The sequence below is a fragment of the Diabrotica undecimpunctata genome, chromosome 4, assembly GCF_040954645.1.
Source record: "Diabrotica undecimpunctata isolate CICGRU chromosome 4, icDiaUnde3, whole genome shotgun sequence".
In the NCBI taxonomy this organism is placed as follows: Eukaryota; Metazoa; Arthropoda; class Insecta; order Coleoptera; family Chrysomelidae; genus Diabrotica; species Diabrotica undecimpunctata.
In genome coordinates, this window is record NC_092806.1 from 32279939 (window position 1) to 32300491 (window position 20553).

A 20553-nucleotide genomic window follows, 5' to 3' on the forward strand; every position below is an offset into this window, starting at 1 on the left:
TCTGTGATATATGTAATTTTCAATAATTACAACAAATTCGAAACATTTATCCTAATAATTGTTTACTTTTTATTGCAAATAAATATATTGAATCATCAAAAAGTCAATATTTATGTTTATGTTGTAACTGAATATCTTTTCATGCTTTCTAATAAAGGGTACGTAGAAAAACTTCACCTCAGGGATCTACTCTTTCAGCTTCCAGGTATTGTAACTAGTAATTGTAAGTGCTTGTGTAGATATATTATCTTATTTGTATTTTGCTTGAATTGTTCTTATACGAATTACCTTTTTGTATTTATGTAATAATTTTTATTATGTCTTTTGTGTACATTATACTAAAAGTAATCACAACATAAATAGAAAACAACCAACGGTATATTGGTTGCTAAATTCTTGCAAATTCTGTGAATAAAACATTTATTATTTTCCTTTACTTGAGAAAAATAAACTTTTTTCTATTTTAAATTTATTCAATATTTGTTTTTGACAATGTTTATCTATAGTATAGTTTCAAAATTGTAGCCACTAAATTCTAAGATAAAATAATTGAGTTTTAACGACAGCGGGGTTGCCAGGTTGTGATTATAGATAGTTGTTCAACTTTTATATTAATAATTCACATACAGTCAAATAGTCATAGCTTAATGGACTTGTTAAGGTATTTAATAAAACATGACAATGCTGACCAGTAGAAAAGAGCAGCAGATGATCGAAACCGTAAGTTAGTGACATATAGTGTTTGCGTCCAGTGCATACCCAATAGCGTATCGTTTACGCCGTTGAAGTAAATTTTAAATTTCTTATCGCTTGGGAAGAATAGTAGTACCTATAATTTGTTATAATTCTTCAATCCAACTAGCATTACCTCTAACTCTTACAAAAAAAAATTGTACGCTACTGAAAGACCAAGAATAACGCTGGTCATCGCCATTTCTTAAAATTTAGTGCCTACAATTTTAAAACTATATTATACAAATTTTTAACCATAAAAGTGAGCTATATAAAGTAATGAAACTAAAAAAAAAAACTAATATTTGCCTATAAAAGTTTTGATTACTTTTTGTACTTTTCTATTGTTTCTATTGTTTTTGTAACTGTTTCTTGTGTATAAAATATGTGATATTTAAAAATATAAATGAAAGTTTCCGATATAATTTATAAAGATTGCAAAAATCAAAAATATCTCTTATAACGACATAAAATAATACTTTCTACTAGATCAGGGTTTGTTACGTTCCAAATTTAAAGTAGAAAGTCCCACCTCTATATTATTAAAATTTAAATAATTCCAGACGTGTAAGAGCGGTTGCCTATAATATATTATAAGCAAGGTGGCGAAAATAAAATTAGTAGTTTTCAAATAGGGGTAATGTCTGGCAAATTGTGCTGAAGTTAAGGGAAATCGTCCTCTTTTTGTAAAGAAACTAATTTAGATCGTTCTTTCTAGAGTCATCTTGGAAGAATTGGGATCATAAAATTTAAATGTTTGAATCTCGGTATTATTCGGTGACCTCCGTGTGTCAAGTTGTCAAGTGTTCGGAAAGACGACGGAAAGGGAGTGATTCTAGGTTTGACCGTGGTACTGAAAAGTTCGGGCTAGATTAAAAACGGCATTTTGTTTTTTTTTGCTGCTGTTCCATGTGGGATCGAACAGACTAGTACGAACCGTGTAAATATTCAAGGGGATTTGCTGACTTCGTGGAAGGTTTTTTTTTGGGAATATCCAGTTTCGCTAAAAAAGCGGATCTACAGTACACGTGAATACCGGAGTCGCATTTAGATCAAGAAATTAGCCTTAATCACGAGTCCAAATAGCCGACTACGTTTCGGTCCAATTTGGGATATTTCAAACCCCTAATCTGGCTAAGATCGACGCAATAGATCGACGCAAATTCTCGCATTCGCTGACGATATAGTTATAGTGGGCAAAAGTATGAGAGACATGGTGCAGTGTTTTACAAGGCTTGCGGACGCGGCAAGTGAATTAGGACTTGTGGTAAACGAGGAAAAAACCAAATATATGTTGGCCTCGAAATATCCAACAAAGAATTCAAATTAACAACCATACCTTTGAGCAAGTCAAAGAATTTACATATCTTGGATCGCTAGTAAACGCAACAAACACGACAAGCGACGAAATAAAAAGACGCATAGCAATAGCAAACAGAACTGTTCACGGCCTCCAGAGACATTTAAAAAATAAAAATATAAAACGTGCACTAAAGCTTAATATATACAGGACCTTAATAAGACCAGTTTTGATATATGGGACTGCAACGTGGATCTTATCCCAAAATGATAAAAGACTTCTTGGTATTTTTGAGAGAAAAATTCTTAGAAAGATTTTTGGGGCCGTAAATGAAAATGGGCTATGGCGTCGAAGATACAACTTTGAACTGTATCAGTTATACACCGATCCAGATATTGTGAAATTCGTTAAAGTGCTGAGACTTAGATGGGCTGGACACATTGCTAGGATGTCAGATCACGAATATACGAAGAAATTAACATTTTCAAAACCAGAGGGCACAAGAAGCAGAGGACGACCACGAATGAGATGGATTGATGATGTGGAAGAAGACCTACAGATTCTAGGGGTTAGAAGATGGAGGGAAGTTGCCAGGAATCGACAGGAGTGGCGACTTCTTTGTGAGCAGGCCAAGATCCACAACGGATTGTCGAGCCACTTATGATGATGAATCTGGCTAAGAAGGGGTTCGTCTTTTTCTGTCTGGTTGTAATTTTCAACTTTTCAACATTTTCACACAAGTCTATGTACATCGGCAATCGTATTTTTGGAGTTCCTCCGAAGTCGCAGTGGATTTTGCGAATGGTATTTTTGAATTGAAGACACACTAAACTTTAACTAGGATCTCACGCGGTGAAGTATAAGAATGTGATTGAAAATTCGAGGTATGGATCGATAATTAATTTTCGACAGCAGATTTAAGCGCCGTCTAATTTGTTTACGGAATACAATAGTTTTTTTTAAAGATCATTTGCGGTTTGTTTTTATTTTAATATTTACAAATACTTTACAGTTTTTAAAGATTATTTGCGGTTTATTTTATTAATAAAATATTTACACCTAGCATGTGTGACACCGTAGTATTAGCAGAAACAGAAGACCAACTAAAAATATTGATGAACATATTATCAGAAGAAAGTCACAGACTGGGCTTGGACATTAACTTTTCCAAAACCAAAATTCTGGTATTCCACAAAAACCCATGAACAAGTTACACCTAACATACAAATAAATAGTATCACCCTTCAGAGTTCGCAAAGCTTCATACACCTGGGCAGAGAACTAAATAGTCAACTAGACCACTCAAAAGAAGTTAGAAGACGCATTGAAATAGCAAGATCTGGTTTCATGAATATGCGTAAAATGGTCTGTAACCCCAAGCTATCAGTCTCAATAAGATTGAGAACACTCAATCACTAAGTGTTATGTGTGGTCTCTATTACCATATGGCTGTGAGACCTGGACATTAAAACAGTATGACGTCAACAAATTAAATTCATTTGAAATGTGGATGTATCGCCGAATGCTAAGAATAAGCTGGACCAGCAGAACTACGAATGAAGAAGTACTGAGAGCAATGAACACACGCCCTCATCTGGTCAATACTATCAAAATTAGAAAGACGTCATATCTAGGACACGGGGCAGGTAGTAAAAGGGGCATAGGACGAAAGAAAAAATCTTGGCTACCAAACATCAGAGATTGGACCCACACAAAAGGAAATTAATTAATTCATCAAGCCCAGAACAGAGAGAAATTTGCCATATTGATCGCCAACCTCAACAGAGAAGGCACTTAGGAGGAGGAGGAGCCTGTGAGACATGTTCACCCCTAAGAATTACTTTCGGGTGTAACAATTCATTGGAGCGAGGTGTATTAACTCGAGTTAGAACAGGAGTCACTCCACCGTGCTCAAATGCTCCAGACCATCCATTTCCCCCTATAGCACTCCGATGCGCGATAGGGGCAAAACTATCAGCAAAATGCTCTTCATGTGGGAGTCCTGGGTAATAGTACTCCAACATGGTTCATTAACCGAATTAAATTCAGGACAGCGTGACGCGCTTTGTTCCTGGTATCCTCTAGTGACTTATCCGCGAATCTAAAATTGCTTGCTTGAGCCCTAAATCTCCGCATTGGTCTACGTCCAATCCGGAGACTTTTTGCTCAAGTGTTTGGGCCCGACTTGCCCGGATTTTTTGTTTTTATAATTTTTTTGGGTGGCTGTCGCCAGATTTTGTGTTTTTTAGTTTTTTTGCCGTTTTTTGTTAATTTTTTTTGTAGGATGTCTTTATGAGGGTCCTGTAGTTGTTGTTTGATCCTCACCCCTTAGAGCCCACACAGTGCGGCGATTTACAGTGTTTGTCGAATTTTAGCTACGAACTGTCCTCCGTTTGTTTATTGTATATTTGCACTTTTGACTCTAGGGTATGCTTTTCACTCTAGGGTATACACTGACCGGTGTTTCAGCATGTTCCTTATTATACAGGTGACATGAAAGTAAAATACAATGTCTCCTTGGTGAGAACTGTTAAAATCACTCCCTTTTTAAATGTGTCAAACAAAAGTAATGGGATATATTATTGTCCATGTATTAAAAAAAATTAACTGTATTATAGCATATTTATTATGTATGTTATTTCTAATTTGTTTGAATTTCATCGTACATTTTCAAAACAGAACGTTTGATTAGTTTTATTTTGATGTGAATTTACACGTTTATGTCAATTCGTATAATTATCTATATGGCAAATATTTAAAAGTAAATCAGATGGACGCAACTTTAAAATATTTTTATTAAATACAAGAAGGAAACTTTTCATTATATTCTTAACTATACTTACAACTAACTGCTCCAGTTAATGGTTTTGTACATATGACATAAAGTCAATCACTTGGTTTTTAGTTCAAGAATGTCATTGGCAAGCAGTAGGCATTCCTTAGCAGGAAGCCGGCAGTCATTGTCTGGTAGTCGGCAGTCTTTGAGCGGTAGTAGGACGCACTTGGAATCACCGACAGTTGATAAACAGCCAGACCCGAATGAATCTCAAAGTCAAGTTCCGAAAAGAGCGTCGTTTGTCGAGGTAAGAGGTTTGATTATGTAATTGTAGAAACATAAAACTTCAATCGAATAGCATAATCTACCTTTGCCAAGCTATTATAAAACATTTTTGATTTTTCACTACTTTAGTGAAATACACCATCGAGCATAAATTTGGGGTCACCTCAAAATTTGAATTTATTTTAGAAATTATTATTCTTTTTTAACTATTTTTGGTTGTAGCTTAGTTTACTAATGGATTGCTTGAAAACAATTTTTATTGTTGAGGTTTTGATTGATAAGTGTTTGAGATAAAAGGATCCCTTACCCTAATTCCTAAAAACCATTATCAGCTTGGTTTTTATTTCTGCGGTTTTGTCGCTAATGGTAAATTGTTTGTGTAGTGTTTCACTGTCAGTATATTGCAATGAGCATAAAGCCTAGTTCGCACTATGCTAGTATTTTAGTCAAGTAGCGAGTAATTTACGTGTCTGAACTACAAAAATTTAGTCGAATAGATTAGTAAGTAATTTAGTCGAGTCGATCCATTTTATTCTATATTTTTTCGGGCGAGTAGCACCTTCCACCATGCGTCAGTGCTCACTGGCTCACCAGATAAACAAGTCCGAACCCCTCAAATTAGTCGAGTTCATTAGTTGTCAAGTATTCTTTGGGATCTACCAAATGTCTTCATAATGCAATTGGTAGCTCCAAGTTTATCTCTTCTATCGATCCGTTTTCTTATCCGTAGCTTCTTTTTATTAATTACACAAATATCCTCATTGATCCCTTTTAAAATAGCCGTTATGATTAGCTTAATTAGTATATTTACTTTATTGCATTGTAGGCTGTTTATCTTACAAAACACAACTTACTTGTGAACTGTACTGGAACAAGTCCGAACGATTTTGGGTCAGTAGTGTTTATTTTAGTTACTAAATTACTCGATACTCGACTAAAATACTAGCATAGGCTTAAGTTCTCTTATGGCGGCAAGAATTGTGACGGCGTTGGAAGATGGTCACTGTTGGCGCGAAACTGCGAGAAAAGTTGGTGTAAGTCTCTCGAGTGTGTAACGAATATGGACGGTACGAAGAAACCGGTTCGCTTACTCGAAGACCTGGTTCAGGTCGAGGCAGAATTACAACATCTAGAGATGACCGCTTTGTCGTTTGTAGTGTTTGAGAAACCGAACGGTCACGGCAGTTTCCCTTCGAAATCATCTGCAAGAAGTGAGGAATGTAATCGTAAGTAAATGGACAGATAGGAGGAGACTTCATGCTGCTGGTTTATCTCCTCGATCTACTTGAGTAACTGGACCGCCGCTTTTCCGTAAACACCGAATTGCCAGATTGAATTTTGCACTAGAACACTTGCCTTGGACAATACAGGATTGGAGTCTTATATTGTTTTTAGATGAATCGAGATTCTGTTTTACGGGCTTAAACAAGTGTAGCGACGTCCAGGAGAGAGATATGCTCAAGCATGTATTCCCGAGCGACTTCCATTTGCGGGAGGGTTAGTTATATCATTTGACGCTCGCACGGAGTTAGTCTTTATCGAGAATGAGACGTTGACTGCTCATAGATACTTGACACATATTATAGAAGACCATGTTTTACCGTTTATGGTTATTCTTGGAGACGGCAATATTTATGCATTATAATGCACGGCCCCACACTGCACGGATAGATAATGAGTATCTTGACGAGGTTCAAATCACGGGGTTTGTTTCACCTGCTCGCAGTCCAGATACCAATCCTTTTGAACATGTTTAAGATGAGAGGAAGAGACGTTTAAAGAGTCATGCGCCGACCCCCAGAAATTCAAGAGAGCTTTGCGACATATTGTTGCAGGAACTGAACAATCTTCCGCAGAATATGATCCAAAATCTGATACAAAGTCCGCCTCGTCGTTTGCAAGCTGTAATCACTGCCAGCGGAGGGAATACTCGCTACTGAATTTCTTAAAATTTCTTTTATTTCAACAAAAAGCATATCAAATTGAAATTGTCCGTTTTCAATATTTAGTATATCAAAGATTTTCATTACTTTCAATAAACTTTGAAGGACAAAAACGTTGTTTTCTTTAAGCAATCCGTTAGTAAACTATGTTACAACTGAAAGTAGTTGAAAAAGAATAATAATTTGTTAAATAAATTCAATTTACTGGGTGACAATAGGTTACTCAGTAAATTTGGACTTATTCACACAAATATGGTCAAACCTTGGTAAGTAAACTTTGTTTTTAATTTTTCAGACTGGTTTTGTGGAAACATTAAAACCGCAGTTTACACCTGGACAGGCAATGACTACGGCTCCTACTCCAGTGACATCAATGGATGAAAAAATAAGCAACCTTCAGCTCCAGCAAGAGTTAGAAAATAGAAGTCAACAAATAGTTGATTTAGGAGAAAAATTAGAAACATTAAAGATCAAGAGGCAGGAGGATAAAGAGAGGCTCAAGAACTATGAGAAATTAACTATACAGGTAAGAGGTAATTTAACAACGCAGGATCATGTTTTACGACTTGAATATATTTTTGTGACGTTATTTTATTTAACAATTTCGTCTTTAAAGAAGAATGGGCGGATCTACTTCAGTACAAACAATTAAACTAGATTTTACGACTCAAAGAATTTTTCCTTCACTACAATTATTGCTGCGCGATATTTGTGTTTTGAACTGTCTTCTCCTAATAGTATACATGTGATCGTCTATAATTACTTTGCCAGACCCTGGCCATCTCATTTCACTTATTCCAAGTATACTTATATTTAGGCGCATCACTTCTTTTATGGTGTTGTGAACCTTTCCTGGTTCAGAGATGCTTCTTACATTCCATGTACCTATTTCTCTTTCATCAGAAAATGTATTCATGCTTGTAGCTGATCGGGAGATTGTTAGCACCGCTGCTCCTTTTAAGGAGCACCCGTACTCGGGGCCGTTGTATTTATCAACCATTTCCATGATTGTTTCTTGAGAAAGTTAGGCTCTCGGTGGTTTCCTGTTGTCTTCCTAGAGTGTGTAGAAGAAGGAAATATAGTGACCCGTCTGACCTCGGAAGACTGAGATCGATATGACTTATAGCTATTCGGAGTCGGAAGAAACAAGAGTTAGCCAAGAGAATCTGATAGGAAAGATTAAAGACATTTCACTCAAGATAAGTTGAAAAAGAGTAAAATGTGAAGGCACTTATGATCCGCCAGGTGCGTTTCATAAGAGAATAAGTATTGATACATCTTGTGTTCCCGCTCATACCTCGGGGTGTTGACTACAGACTGTATGGCTCGTCCAGCGTGCCATAGCATAGAGGATAGAGTGCCCGTTATTTTTACAATTTGGACATCCCAACTCCATGACCTGACTAAACGATGAGATTTAGATTGGATTAAATATTATGTTTATATGAGATTAAACCGCAATTCGAGCAAAAAGAAGAATAAACCTCGCTTGGGCTGCATTTGGAAAGATGAAGGACATTTTTAGGTCTAAGATTCCAATGTGTCTGAAAAGAAAAGTAGTTAATCAGTGTATTTTGCCAGTGATGACCTACGACGCAGAAACCTTAACACTCACAAGAACAACAGTGAGTAAACTACAAGTTGCGGAAGGAAAGGGCAATGGAGAGAATAATGTTAGGGATTTCTCTACGTGATAGAATACCCAATGCTACTATACGCAAAAGATCAGGAGTAGCAGACGTTATTGAAAGGATAACAACACTAAAGTGGAACTGGGCAGGTCATGTAGCAAGATCAGTTGATGACCGGTGGACAAAAAGAATTTTGGAATGGAGACCCCGAATACAAGCTTACAGAAATAGAGGTCGACCCCCAGCGAAATGGACAGATGACATGAAAAGAGTGACTACAAATTGGATTCAGATGGCGCAAAATCGGACTAAGTGGAAAAGCATGCGAGAGGCCTATGTTCAGCAGTGGACGTTAGAGGCTAGTTGATGGTGATGATGATGAAACCACAATAGATTGTAATGCAAATTATATTTTACAATTGTTGTTTGATGTATTAATTTCCACTGCGGAAATCGTTTTCAAAAAAGATTTTTTTAAATAATGAGGCAGTATAAGTATAACCAAGTTGATAGCGGAAATATTTTCAAATTGACGGATGATTTACTTTGACCTCGATTTTGTAGTCAAATAGCCATGATTTCAATTGAAATTTCTGAGGGTGGTGTTTTATAATCAGGATGGTATCAAATTTTGATTGTTTTGTTTGTTTATGTATTACTTATGTGTTTTTGTATTATCTGTGTTCTATATTTATTATGTATAATTGTAGATGCTGTGTCTCGGACGTCATTAACCACTAATGTTATTATATTCTTGTTGTTGAGTTCTTCTTTTAGGATTGACAACCAAAGCTTGTTACATTGTGCTGATGGGTTTACTATACATTTTTCTTTATTAAGTAGGATGAGAGCTGCTTCTTTGCTTTTTCTTTTTTTCATGTCTTGTTTCTTTCATGACTGTTAATTCATCTTTTCATTGTACTCTGTGCTCATTGTCTCAGGCATGTTCACGAAAGAACCAGGTCCAGGCACGAAAGAAATCTAATGAATTTGGTGTCAATAAGTCACACGTCACTAAAATTAGTCTTGAAACTTCTTATATAGTTTTTTTTTGCATAAATACACGATGTGACGAACTTTGGGGTCAAAAGGTACAGAATTTACAAAAATACAACTCGATTATCGCCGAATCGCTTCAGATCCACTGTAAACCGCTAGTATTCAGCAGATTAAAAAAAATGGTTCGTTCTTAATTGAATCAAATGCAATAATATTTCTTTCTTTACAGTCCTTCGATACCCTGTTGTATCGGCTACTCCTGTATCACATTAGCCTGCTCTCATTCATAAAATCAAGAACTTGTCGAGTGCAGTCTAAATACATTTTATTGCAATCTTCATTTTTAGGCATGTTTTGTAAGTTGATAGATTTTTGCAGTGTTATCATATTTTCGTGTAAGTATTTTTTGTTATGGTATCGTTATTGCTATCAAAACTTTAACCATTAACTTTTTTAGAATATTTTTAAAAATTTTTAATAAAACATACTCTGAGTTTTTGTCACTTCAAGAACGAGTTCGAAAATATAAAAGACTATGCCCAGACGCAAATATATATAAATATTTTTTTAATTTGACGTAAATATTTAGAAACGGCTTAGTACGTGTTCATTAATTACGCTTTTTTTAATTATTTTTGTTGTTTGCTTTTATATTTTTAATAGGAAATTAATAATACGATATGACGGTGTGGCTAGTGATCGATATATCTAATGGTTAATAATAAATATTACATTCATGTTTCGCAAATATGGGTGCATTGTTTTCTTATTTTACAGTGAACTTTGTAATAATCGACTGTATTTTCAAGTCATTTTCTTTCGTAAAAACTATATTTTGGATTCTTAACAGTTTTCGGATTCCCGTAAGTGTAATCTTTTTAACAATATTATGAAATAATAGAAATACATTAAAAAATTATATTTTACATTAGTTTTCAAAGAAGCTGAACTTGTCTAGTGTCTCTCACGATATTAACAGTACGAGCAATCCTAGTTGATAATGACACATTGTATTCAGGGTTTATAGATCTTCTTCTTCCTCTATATAAGCAGTTCTGCTTGTTCATTGGCGGATTGATACCTCTATGGAAGGTTGTCACTCCATCTTTTGCGCGGTCGTCCGATACTTCTTCTACAGATTGGTGAACACTCTGGTCTCCTGCTATTTTGACGACACGAGTCTTTCCCATTCTGCTTATAGGGTTGTTCCATTCTTTTTTTCTATTTTGTGGCCATTCATTTATAGACTGTACATTACATTTTCTTCTAACGTCTTCACTTCTCTTTCGAGCTCTCAGCGTATTTCCTGTCATTCTTCTCCGTACTCTCATCTCTGCCGTTTCCAGTAGCCTTTGCGTTGTGGCTGTGTCGGGTCTTGTTTCTGAGGCACATGTCATTATACGTCTTACACTGGCTTTATAAATTATTGACTTCATCTCAGTGTTAATGTGTCTGTTTCGCCATATAGTGTTATTAAGGCATCCTGGCAGTCTATTTGCTTTTTGTACTTGATCTCTCACTTCTTTGTCTAGATCTCCATAGCTAGACAGTGTAATTCCCAGGTATTTTATTTCCATTACTTGTTCAATACTGATGCCATCAATTTCTATTTTACATCTGGTTGGTTCTTTGCTGACTACTATTGTTTTAGTTTTCTGAGATGAGATTGTCATATTAAATTCTTTTGCTCTTATGTTAAATCTGTGAACCAGTCTTTGCAGACTATCTTCATCTTGGGCTATCAATATTGCGTCGTCTTCGTAACAGAGTATTTTTATTTCTTTGTTTCCCATTCTGTATCCTCTTCCTTTGTTAACGCTTTTGATGATTTTATCCATGATGCTATTAAAGAGAATGACGCTCAATGAATCCCCTTGTCTTATTCCGCTGCCTATTTCTATAGGTTCTGTAAGTTGTCCATCTATTCTGACTTCCATTTTGTTGTTTTGGTGGATGTTTCGATAGTTTTTATAATATTTAGTGGAATTTCTCTATTATACAGATGGATTACATCTTTGTGTCTTACTCTGACAAACGCTTTCTTCAATTATTGTTCCAAATATTCAGATTCTAGCTTTAGATAGGGTAGTGATTCTAGCTGTTATTCGTTACGATTGTATGCGTCGATTTTCGGTATACTATATGTCTAAATTTTATGTTAGATTTCAGTCCCACCATGTTTTTTGCTATCTAATTCCATGGTGAACCGTATCTTAACTGCGGCTTTAAGAAATTTATCCAATTTAAGACATTTTTAAACACAATTCAAAGGATTTGGTGAGATATTAGACTGAATTAATCAGTTATATACATTTTGTGTCTTTGTTTGGATTTGAGTTAAAGTGTGGTCTAATGTTCCATCTGAAGTTGATCTCCGACGTCCACTACTGTCATTACTTGGACAGTTTGACCTTGGACCTATATAAACAAAAGAATTTTGTAAATATATCCAACAGTTTGGTTTCCAAAGAAGTGTATATCTGGAAAAGGAAGATATAAAAATGAAACTAGAATTTAAAAAGAACAAAAATGTTCATTACATATTAATAAAATGTACATTATATATGAGTAATGTACATTACATAAAAATGTACAATAAAATTATCTACAAAAGCACAGAACATCAGAATCTTATCTCAATCAAAATATGGCTATTTGTCTACAAGATCGAGGCCAAGTAAGTCAACTGTCAAATTGGCATTGCCACCCAGTGTCAATTTATAAACATATACAGAGTTTTTTTATTTATATACTATTACAATCTGATCAACAATTAGATCAATGAGTAATTTTGTTTAACTTAATTGAATTAAAGTTGTTCCTAAATCTAAGGTTCTACTTACTACGTGTTCTTTTGGTTTGGTTAACAGTGTCCATTTGAAGGTTTTGATGGATATCACTGTTTCGGCGGCAAGACCAGAGTGCATCAACGATGTTCCTCGGTACCTTGTTTTGGAATCGCTGTATAATTCACTGTTGCTTAGAAACAGCTTATTTTACGTGGTTAACTCTGAACTTCGGCCTAGCACAGTACATATTTTTGTTCTTAATTTCAAGCTCTACTCGTTTCTTTTTTATGTGTTTCCAGCGGAACCTCATATCGAGGGAACGCCATCTCTTTGTCCAGGTGACAATTTGATCAATGCACGTCAAAATTTGAAAATATTGCTGAGGCAGTAACACTTCCACTTTGTGGAATAGTCCCTTATGCCAAACTTTGTCAAAGGACTGTGCCACATCCCAGAAAACAGTGGAACAAACTTTTCTCTCTTCTAAAGATTTTTCGATGATATCAGTATTTTGATGAACTTGCTCCATTGTCGAATGACTCTCCATAAAACCAAACTGATGGGTAAGGATCAAATTCTTATCTTCTATGATTGGTTTTCAACCCCTTAAGCAGCAGTTTCTCGTAAATTTTATAAATGACAGGAAGTACTGAAATGGGTCTATAGGATGAAACTTCGTGTAGTGATTTTCCTGGTTTAAGGATCATAATTTACCTCTGCTATTTTCCGTATCTTAAGTACATACTTCAACTGAAATTGAAATGCATTGATAAGATTGGTAAGTTTTAGTATACCTTTTTTTTGGTAGTTGTTTTAGTACTTCTCCAGTGATAAGGCTAAAGCCAGGTGCTTTCTTTGGATTTATGTTTATTTTAATTTCTTCAGACACATATTTTGCTGAAGTGAGTATAATTGTAACATTTTTTGGTTCTGGTTCATTTTAGTCCTCGGGATCTTCTCCATAATTCGGCTTTACGCAGAACAGTTATAGGCAGATTAAAAGTCGCCTATAACTGTTCTGTAAATGTTTTTGATTTTTAAATGTTGTTTCGAGCCCAAGTCCTATCTGCATTTCTGATTGTTGGATTTTGTAGAATAGACATTTTGGGTCGCTTTGTGGCTTTTAAAAGCGAACAGTCTGTTCTGTTGTCATTAGTGAGTTCACTCAAATAATCACCAAATGATTTATTTTTAATGCGCTGAATTTCACGCTTCAGATGCTGTGTTGCGTTATTTAAAGCTGTTTTATCTAGTGGGGCTCTATTATGTTGCATTTTCGTTTTCGTTTATCACAAATAGGCTTCTAATTTCTTTTGGGTAATTATCACCTTTTGTTCTAGGATTAGTTCAGGAGTATTACAGATCTCTAACGTATGGCAGTTGATAAATTAAAGATATTTCTCTGCTTGTATAATTGAGTGTATCTTACAGGATTCTTCAGAGCTATTTTGAAAAAAAAAAGACATACCAGAGTGTCTTCCTGTGCATGCAAATATTGTGCATTGTATACCTACCCCGTCTAAAATCATTTTAGTTTTCACTAAGGAGTACTTCCACGCATGCACCTAGACGCATACGGTTTTAGAGAATATCTTATACACTGTGTTCACGAGAATTATAATACTTATGTAATTTTTACTTTCCAATAGATATCTTTTTTTATGTAATGAGCAAACAATTCATCGCATCATTCTTCCTCCATTCGTTCTTCCTTCGAGACTTTAACATGGACATAATAATAAAAATTCTTACAAATTTTTACGAAGCTTAATAGAAAATACTAACTAAACATTTTCTTGTAGCTTGAGCAACTGGTGGAGTTTAAGTCGAAGATAATGAGCAGTCAAGCTATGTTGCAGCGAGAGCTACAAAAAGCCAAACAGGATGCCAAAGAAGCAATCGAAGCGAAGGAAACACACGCAGAAGAAGTGGCCGATCTTGCAGAAGCTGTAGAAATGGCAACTTTGGACAAAGAAATGGCCGAAGAAAAAGCAGAAACTTTGCAGTTGGAATTGGATGTATGCAGAGAAAAACTCGAGGAGGTTACATTGGATTTAGAAATTTTGAAGGCTGAGATGCAAGAAAAGGGTAGGTTTTTAAGAATATCTAATATTTATCATTTTATCAAGTCCTCTTAGCATACTGTAGACTTAAATATTTTGTATTTTATATTTTATTAGCAGGTAAGACTTCACTTACAATTCACTTGAAATAAAAACTGTGTGTATACATATCATCATTATCTTTGCTTTTATTTATATGTGGAGTCAGCTATCCTAACCAAGTCTTATTTGACCTTCCTCTCCTACCTTTGTGCTTCCTTTGATGGTTTGTTTTTACCTTCCTTAATTATCCTCTTTACCGTATTTTCTTAGACACCAATTGCTTAGGCTATTCGCTCTCCTAGAAATAAAGGAGTTGTGCAGGATCCCAAATATTTCTCCCGTTTCATAAATAAATAAATGTTCAGATAATTTGCCTCCCTCGGCTAGGTATCACTTGTTTATTATTACTTTCCCTGTAAAATCACTTGATTTTAGATAATAGATATTAAATATCAGTTATGTTTAAGAAAAAAAGGTTTACAAAATAATAAAATAATAATTTAACTAACATTTTTAGTATCTCAATATAAACTCTTACAAACAACTGTCTGTGCAGAAAAAAAATACATATTGAAACCCTTTTTCTAATGCAAAAACTCTTTCTACTTTGTCTTGTGAGAACATACTGCAGAAGATTGAATGTTTTCCATACTACCAGTATAGTACCGGGATAGTACCATACGTTCATGACATTATACAATATTTTTTTCCAATCAATAGACACCAAAAGTATAGGCAAGTCGGTATCCAGAGAGAGTTTCACTTATTAACATGACATTTTATTCCACTTATCGATTATGTCTGCATTGTGTAAAACATTAATACTAAACAATAAACTAATTTTTCAGGAACAAGTATTTCTTCAGCCCAAGAGCAGTTGTCGGCCTACGAGCTGAAGCAACTTCATCAGCAGAATGCTAGGTTAAGAGAAACGGTGGTCAGGTTAAGAGATCTTTCTGCCCACGAAAAACACGAGTATCAAAAGCTATTGAAAGATATCGATCAGAAGAAATCTGAAATTACGGAATTGGGTAAAACTAAAGAAAAATTAAGCACACGGGTCGAAGAAATGGAGCAAATGATTAGCGATCTTCAGGAACAGGTTAGTTTTATCTGTATATACCGCATATATTTTGGGCCCTTTATGGTAATATCTAATAACAGAGTAGTGATTTTTCTCATTTCTGATTTTAAATAGGAAAATATAAATAAGGAAATAAAAACCATACTGATTTTTTAATAAGATAATAAAGAAATATTCGTATTTATAGTTTTTTTTCTAAAATTGCAAGAGACTCACCAAGTGACGAATAATTTTTTTTTCTGGTTTTATGGATTTTCGTAGAATAGTGTCTTCTTTGGATAAGTCATTCTTGTACAAATTTAATAATTCGTCGAATGACGCGGGTGACATACTCACATAGTTAAAAAATTTGGTTGGATACTTTCACAAATCATCGTACGAGGTTAAAAATCCTCCACTTATAAAACGATTAGCAACAAAGGGATGTACCCAAAATTTCCCCTTTTTCTTTTTCTTTCAGCATTCTTCGTCGTATATATAAGTGCAGTGCTATCTCTTCAACGTCCATATTGCAACCGAATCAAGTGTCTCTTGGATGCCTAATTGGTCGTTCGGTTTGATTACTGCTGTAACCATGGTGTCGCCACTGGTTGCACCACCGTGGTGTCCTAGTGTGGTATAGCTCTTAGATAACATATTCGTGAGTTTATTGGTTTGAAATTAATAATATGTTTTGCTTTTTTATTAACAATGAATGCAGACCCGAATTCGTGATTGGACTTATGGATATCGCATTGTCTCTTTAGGATAATTCCTTTGCCAGTCCATCTTTCTTCCTGCACAGCAGTAATATGTGCTTTATATTGAGTTATTATGTCTATTAATTCTTTAATGTTTCCGCACATGTTAAGTGTCCGCACATTCCACGTGTATATTTTTAAATCTTTGTCCTTATTTCGTTGCATTGGTCGTCGTCGTAAGTTCCGTCCGGCTTCTTTAGCTGTACATATCGTAACAATGTCTTTCTTGCGGCATCGGCTTGTTACCGCTAAGCCCAACCCTCACCCTGGAGAGCCACGGATTCTTTTGTTAGGGTCATACCTTAGCCAAGTGATTCGCATTCACTTAAGTCATTGACTTAAGTCAACTAGGGCATTACTTGGTATTTAATGTCAGAAGCCATTTGACATAGCTACTGCCACCAATACCTATCCACTAACTATTCACCCTCCTCATTTCTTAACCGGACTTGGGACCGGAAACGACGGAGTTAGATAACACACAATACTGCTATTTAATTTAAACTTAAATCTTTTAAAAACGAGCCGTATTTGACGGCCACTAGGAACATGAACCAAGTCAATATTTCCGAATTGAATATTATACATTTACCGGTGAAATTAGATACAGTTGCGTAGGTGGTGCTGAATTAAAAAACGTACGTCTGCGTTTAAAATTCTATCTTGCCTGTATCTGACAGAGATATAATTCTGAATGTGCTTCAAGTATGATTTCACCGAAAATCCGCAAAATGAACTTAGTAAATATTTGCCACATATATTTTGTATAATAGTACAAGTTTTTATTGTTATTTTAGGTTGATGCAGCTTTAGGTGCAGAAGAAATGGTTGTGATATTGAGTGACCAGAAATTAACATTGGAAGAAAAAGTAGCGAAGCTGCAGGAAGAGGTTTCAGATTTGGAAGTGTTGCAAGATATGAACGATCAATTAGTTGACAGTAACGCAGAGCTGGAAGCAGATTTAAGAGAGGAACTCGATATGGCGCAGGCAGCTACTAGAGAAGTAAGCTTATTATTACCCGTTTATATTTATTTACGGTATTTTTCAGCGTTCTTGATTTGATAGCGATCACTACAATAATTAATAACTACTATATTCAATGGGAATAACCCACAATTTTAATTAAAAGTACTTATAAAAATTCTTGTAAATATAACTTACTTTTAGTTAAAATTGTTTTATTCCCATCAAATATACCAGTTAATATAAACGACACAAGAAAATGCTTGAGAACTACAAAAATTACTTTCAGAATAACATCTTCCTCACACTTACAAAAATTTTACATTTTTCTGTATGGATTCTGCATCTTTGTTAATTAATTAATCTAGTATTCTCTAACAGATCCATCTATAACAAAAAGTGAGATTACATGAGCAATACAAACGGCAAAAAATGGAAAAACCCTTGGCCTCGATGAAGTGAGAGCTGAAATACTAAAGATTTTAAGAGAAAATGGGATTAAAGCGCCTCTGTGTGGTCTCTTTAACAGAATTTATGTCACTGGGATATTACCTACTGATCGGCTTACGTCGACATTTGTGACAACGCCAAAGAAACATCGTGGAAAGACATGCAGTGATTATCGGACAATAATTCTGATAAGTCACGTTTTGAAGGTCTTCCTGCGAGTAATACTTAGCAGAATATACACGATATTAGAGGAGATAATTAGTAATGCTCAATTCGGATTTAGGAGTGGCTTGGGTACGAGAAAAGCCTTGTTTAGTATCCAAGTACTGATACTGAAGGATGTTCAATACGTATTTCACCCTAATAGGGATCATCAGAGACGGTTATTCACAGTTGCTCTGAATAGCCGTCTAGTTTAAGCGGATACACAGACGCACTGTACGTGAAATCAAATCTTAACTGTCTTTTCCTTTTATTCCGATATACTCTGTACGAGTACTAGAAACCAAATTCGCTAAGATTTTTGCTTAGTTGAGGAGACATGTCGTGGAATGCAATTTTTAGATTCCTCATGTCTCTATTAACATCTTTATCAACGTCTGTTTTGCCTTGCAATTCTTAGAAGGCACAGATTAAAGCAAAAATCTGAATTTGGTTTCGAAAATTAGTTTACGGATCTTAAATTTACTTGATGCCTGTGCCTGCTTGTAATCCCCTTAATAACAATCTTTTAAACTTTTCATCATTGATAGGGAAGGCAATCAATACTATTTCGTGTATAATCTCCTATGCTTTTCGTCTGTATAAAAATAGAATTTCTGGCCATTTTGTTTTCTGTTATGATTCTGTTTCACAACTGCCTCGAAAATTACCTGGCTTTTACTGTTTTAAGTTTTTTCTCGGTGGTATTCTCGGTATTCTTCGTACTGTCGTTTTGACCTCTTCTGTTGCTGATGTTCTTTTTCTCATCTTAATTGTGATTGAAAAGTGTTCATCCCTCCTTTTATGAATTGTTTTCATTTGAAGCTCCCATATCCCTGTGGATTTTTCTTGGATTTCTTTAATATTCTTATTTTTCGTCTTTTTCTTCCCTTTCAATACTACTTTGAATTCAGATTCACTATGTTCTTCTTTATTTTCTAATGTGTCTATTTCTGCTTCTGTCTCAGTTACTTCCTCAGTATTTTCTTCATCTGAGATATCTTTGTTTTCTTTTCCTTTGATTAGTAGTTTCTCTTGTATTATTTTTCTGTTTTCTCTGCCTATTATTGCAATTTTATTTTATCATCAACTGTTTCTTGTAACTTGATTATTCGCTTCCTCATAGCTGTCATGTTTTCCTCCATGAGGGCCATCGACTTCTCCATTTTGAGTTGTTTTACCTATTTTTTCTATTTTACTTCACTGTGTGGATCGTTGATTTGTTTCTTCCTTTTGGTTTTGTTTATTTTTTCTCTTCCTGGTCGTACTCGCTACCTTTTGTCTCCGAGCAGACTCTGGAAGGTGGCTTGGACAGACCCGGCATTTTAAAAATTTCGATATCGCTCTGTTTAAGTTAAGAATTAGTTGAACTTACCTTCATTGTACTTGCTGCTCTTTTTTTTTCTGCTCCTCATCCTGATTTTTGGCTGTTTGCCGCTCTAAAATCCGTTAAAAACTGTTCAGTCAGAATTCACAAATTCTTGTAATCCTTATTCCACGGTGCCTATTCCGATGAATCAGCAATGCAATAAAACCTAACTATATTACACACTCCACACGATTTTAGCACACAACCCTCTTTAGGAGAGTTGAAACCCGAATGAAGAATAAAAAGATTTTTGTCGCATTTTTCATTTTACTTAATTTTCATTTTTGTACTTTTTGAATAGATTAGTTTGCTATTTTTTCAGTAAACTTAAATTTTATAATTTAATTTGTCTACAATTACAACTTAAAGTACCCAGGCATTGATAAGTATCCATGTTTATGTTTATATTTTGTGTATCTGATAACTTATGAACGCAGTAATAAACGATACCATAATTTTTCTAACCTAATTTTACACAGTTGTTATAAACAAATTTTTTATTTTAGGCTTTACGTGATAGAGATGCAGCTTTAGAAACCATAGCTGACAGAGAACAAACAATAAGTAAATTTCGGCAATTAGTTCATCAGCTTCAAGAACAATCGTTGGATCTCCAGCATCGTCTAGAGAATGAAACTAGTAAACCCGTTTCGGCCCTTCCAGAAATAATTGACTTCAAGAAGATGTTCACAGAAACAAAAGCGCACATTAAAGCTATAGATTTGGAGTTAAGAAGGATTGATGTCACCCAATTGCAGCAGCATATTAAGTTTTTGAGTTCTTATATGCCGGATTCTTTCATGACAAGAGGAGGTAAATGTATTATTCTAAAATATTCATAATTTAAGTTGGTGTTAGCATTCCTCTTTTGCTGGCATAGTTTGTAAGTTTATTTGATTCTCTGCAAGTTTTTTGCATGTCGTCTCCTCGTCCCCTTTAGGAAAAATTAACAAAACACTGTATTTTTTTTTTATTTATGGAAATTTATTTATGCTTGGAGCTAATGTTCCAAGCATGGCAAGCCGATCTATCGGCTTATTTCTTTCAACACCTAGATGTTGAATCTCTTCTTCTTAAAGTGCCTATCCGTTCCGGATGTTGGCGATCATCACGGCTATCTTTACTTTGTTTATTGCAGCGCGGAACAGTTCAGTGGTAGTCGTGTTATACCACTTTCGTAAATT

The 20553-nt window shown here is 35.0% G+C and overlaps 1 protein-coding gene across 3 annotated transcripts in view; it reads left to right on the forward strand.

The window, feature by feature from the left end:
• Positions 1-20553, forward strand: part of DCTN1-p150 (dynactin subunit 1) — a 53476-nt gene that overhangs the window by 8486 nt on the left and 24437 nt on the right. For 2 of the 3 annotated variants that reach the window (XM_072529297.1, XM_072529298.1), the window contains 6 exons: positions 4938-5115; positions 7332-7562; positions 14258-14543; positions 15409-15662; positions 17182-17388; positions 19876-20182. In XM_072529297.1, coding sequence (XP_072385398.1) covers positions 4938-5115; positions 7332-7562; positions 14258-14543; positions 15409-15662; positions 17182-17388; positions 19876-20182 — 1463 coding nt within the window. Of the gene's footprint in view, positions 1-157; positions 206-4937; positions 5116-7331; positions 7563-14257; positions 14544-15408; positions 15663-17181; positions 17389-19875; positions 20183-20553 lie in introns of all 3 variants that reach the window. The other variant, XM_072529296.1, reaches the window with a different exon arrangement.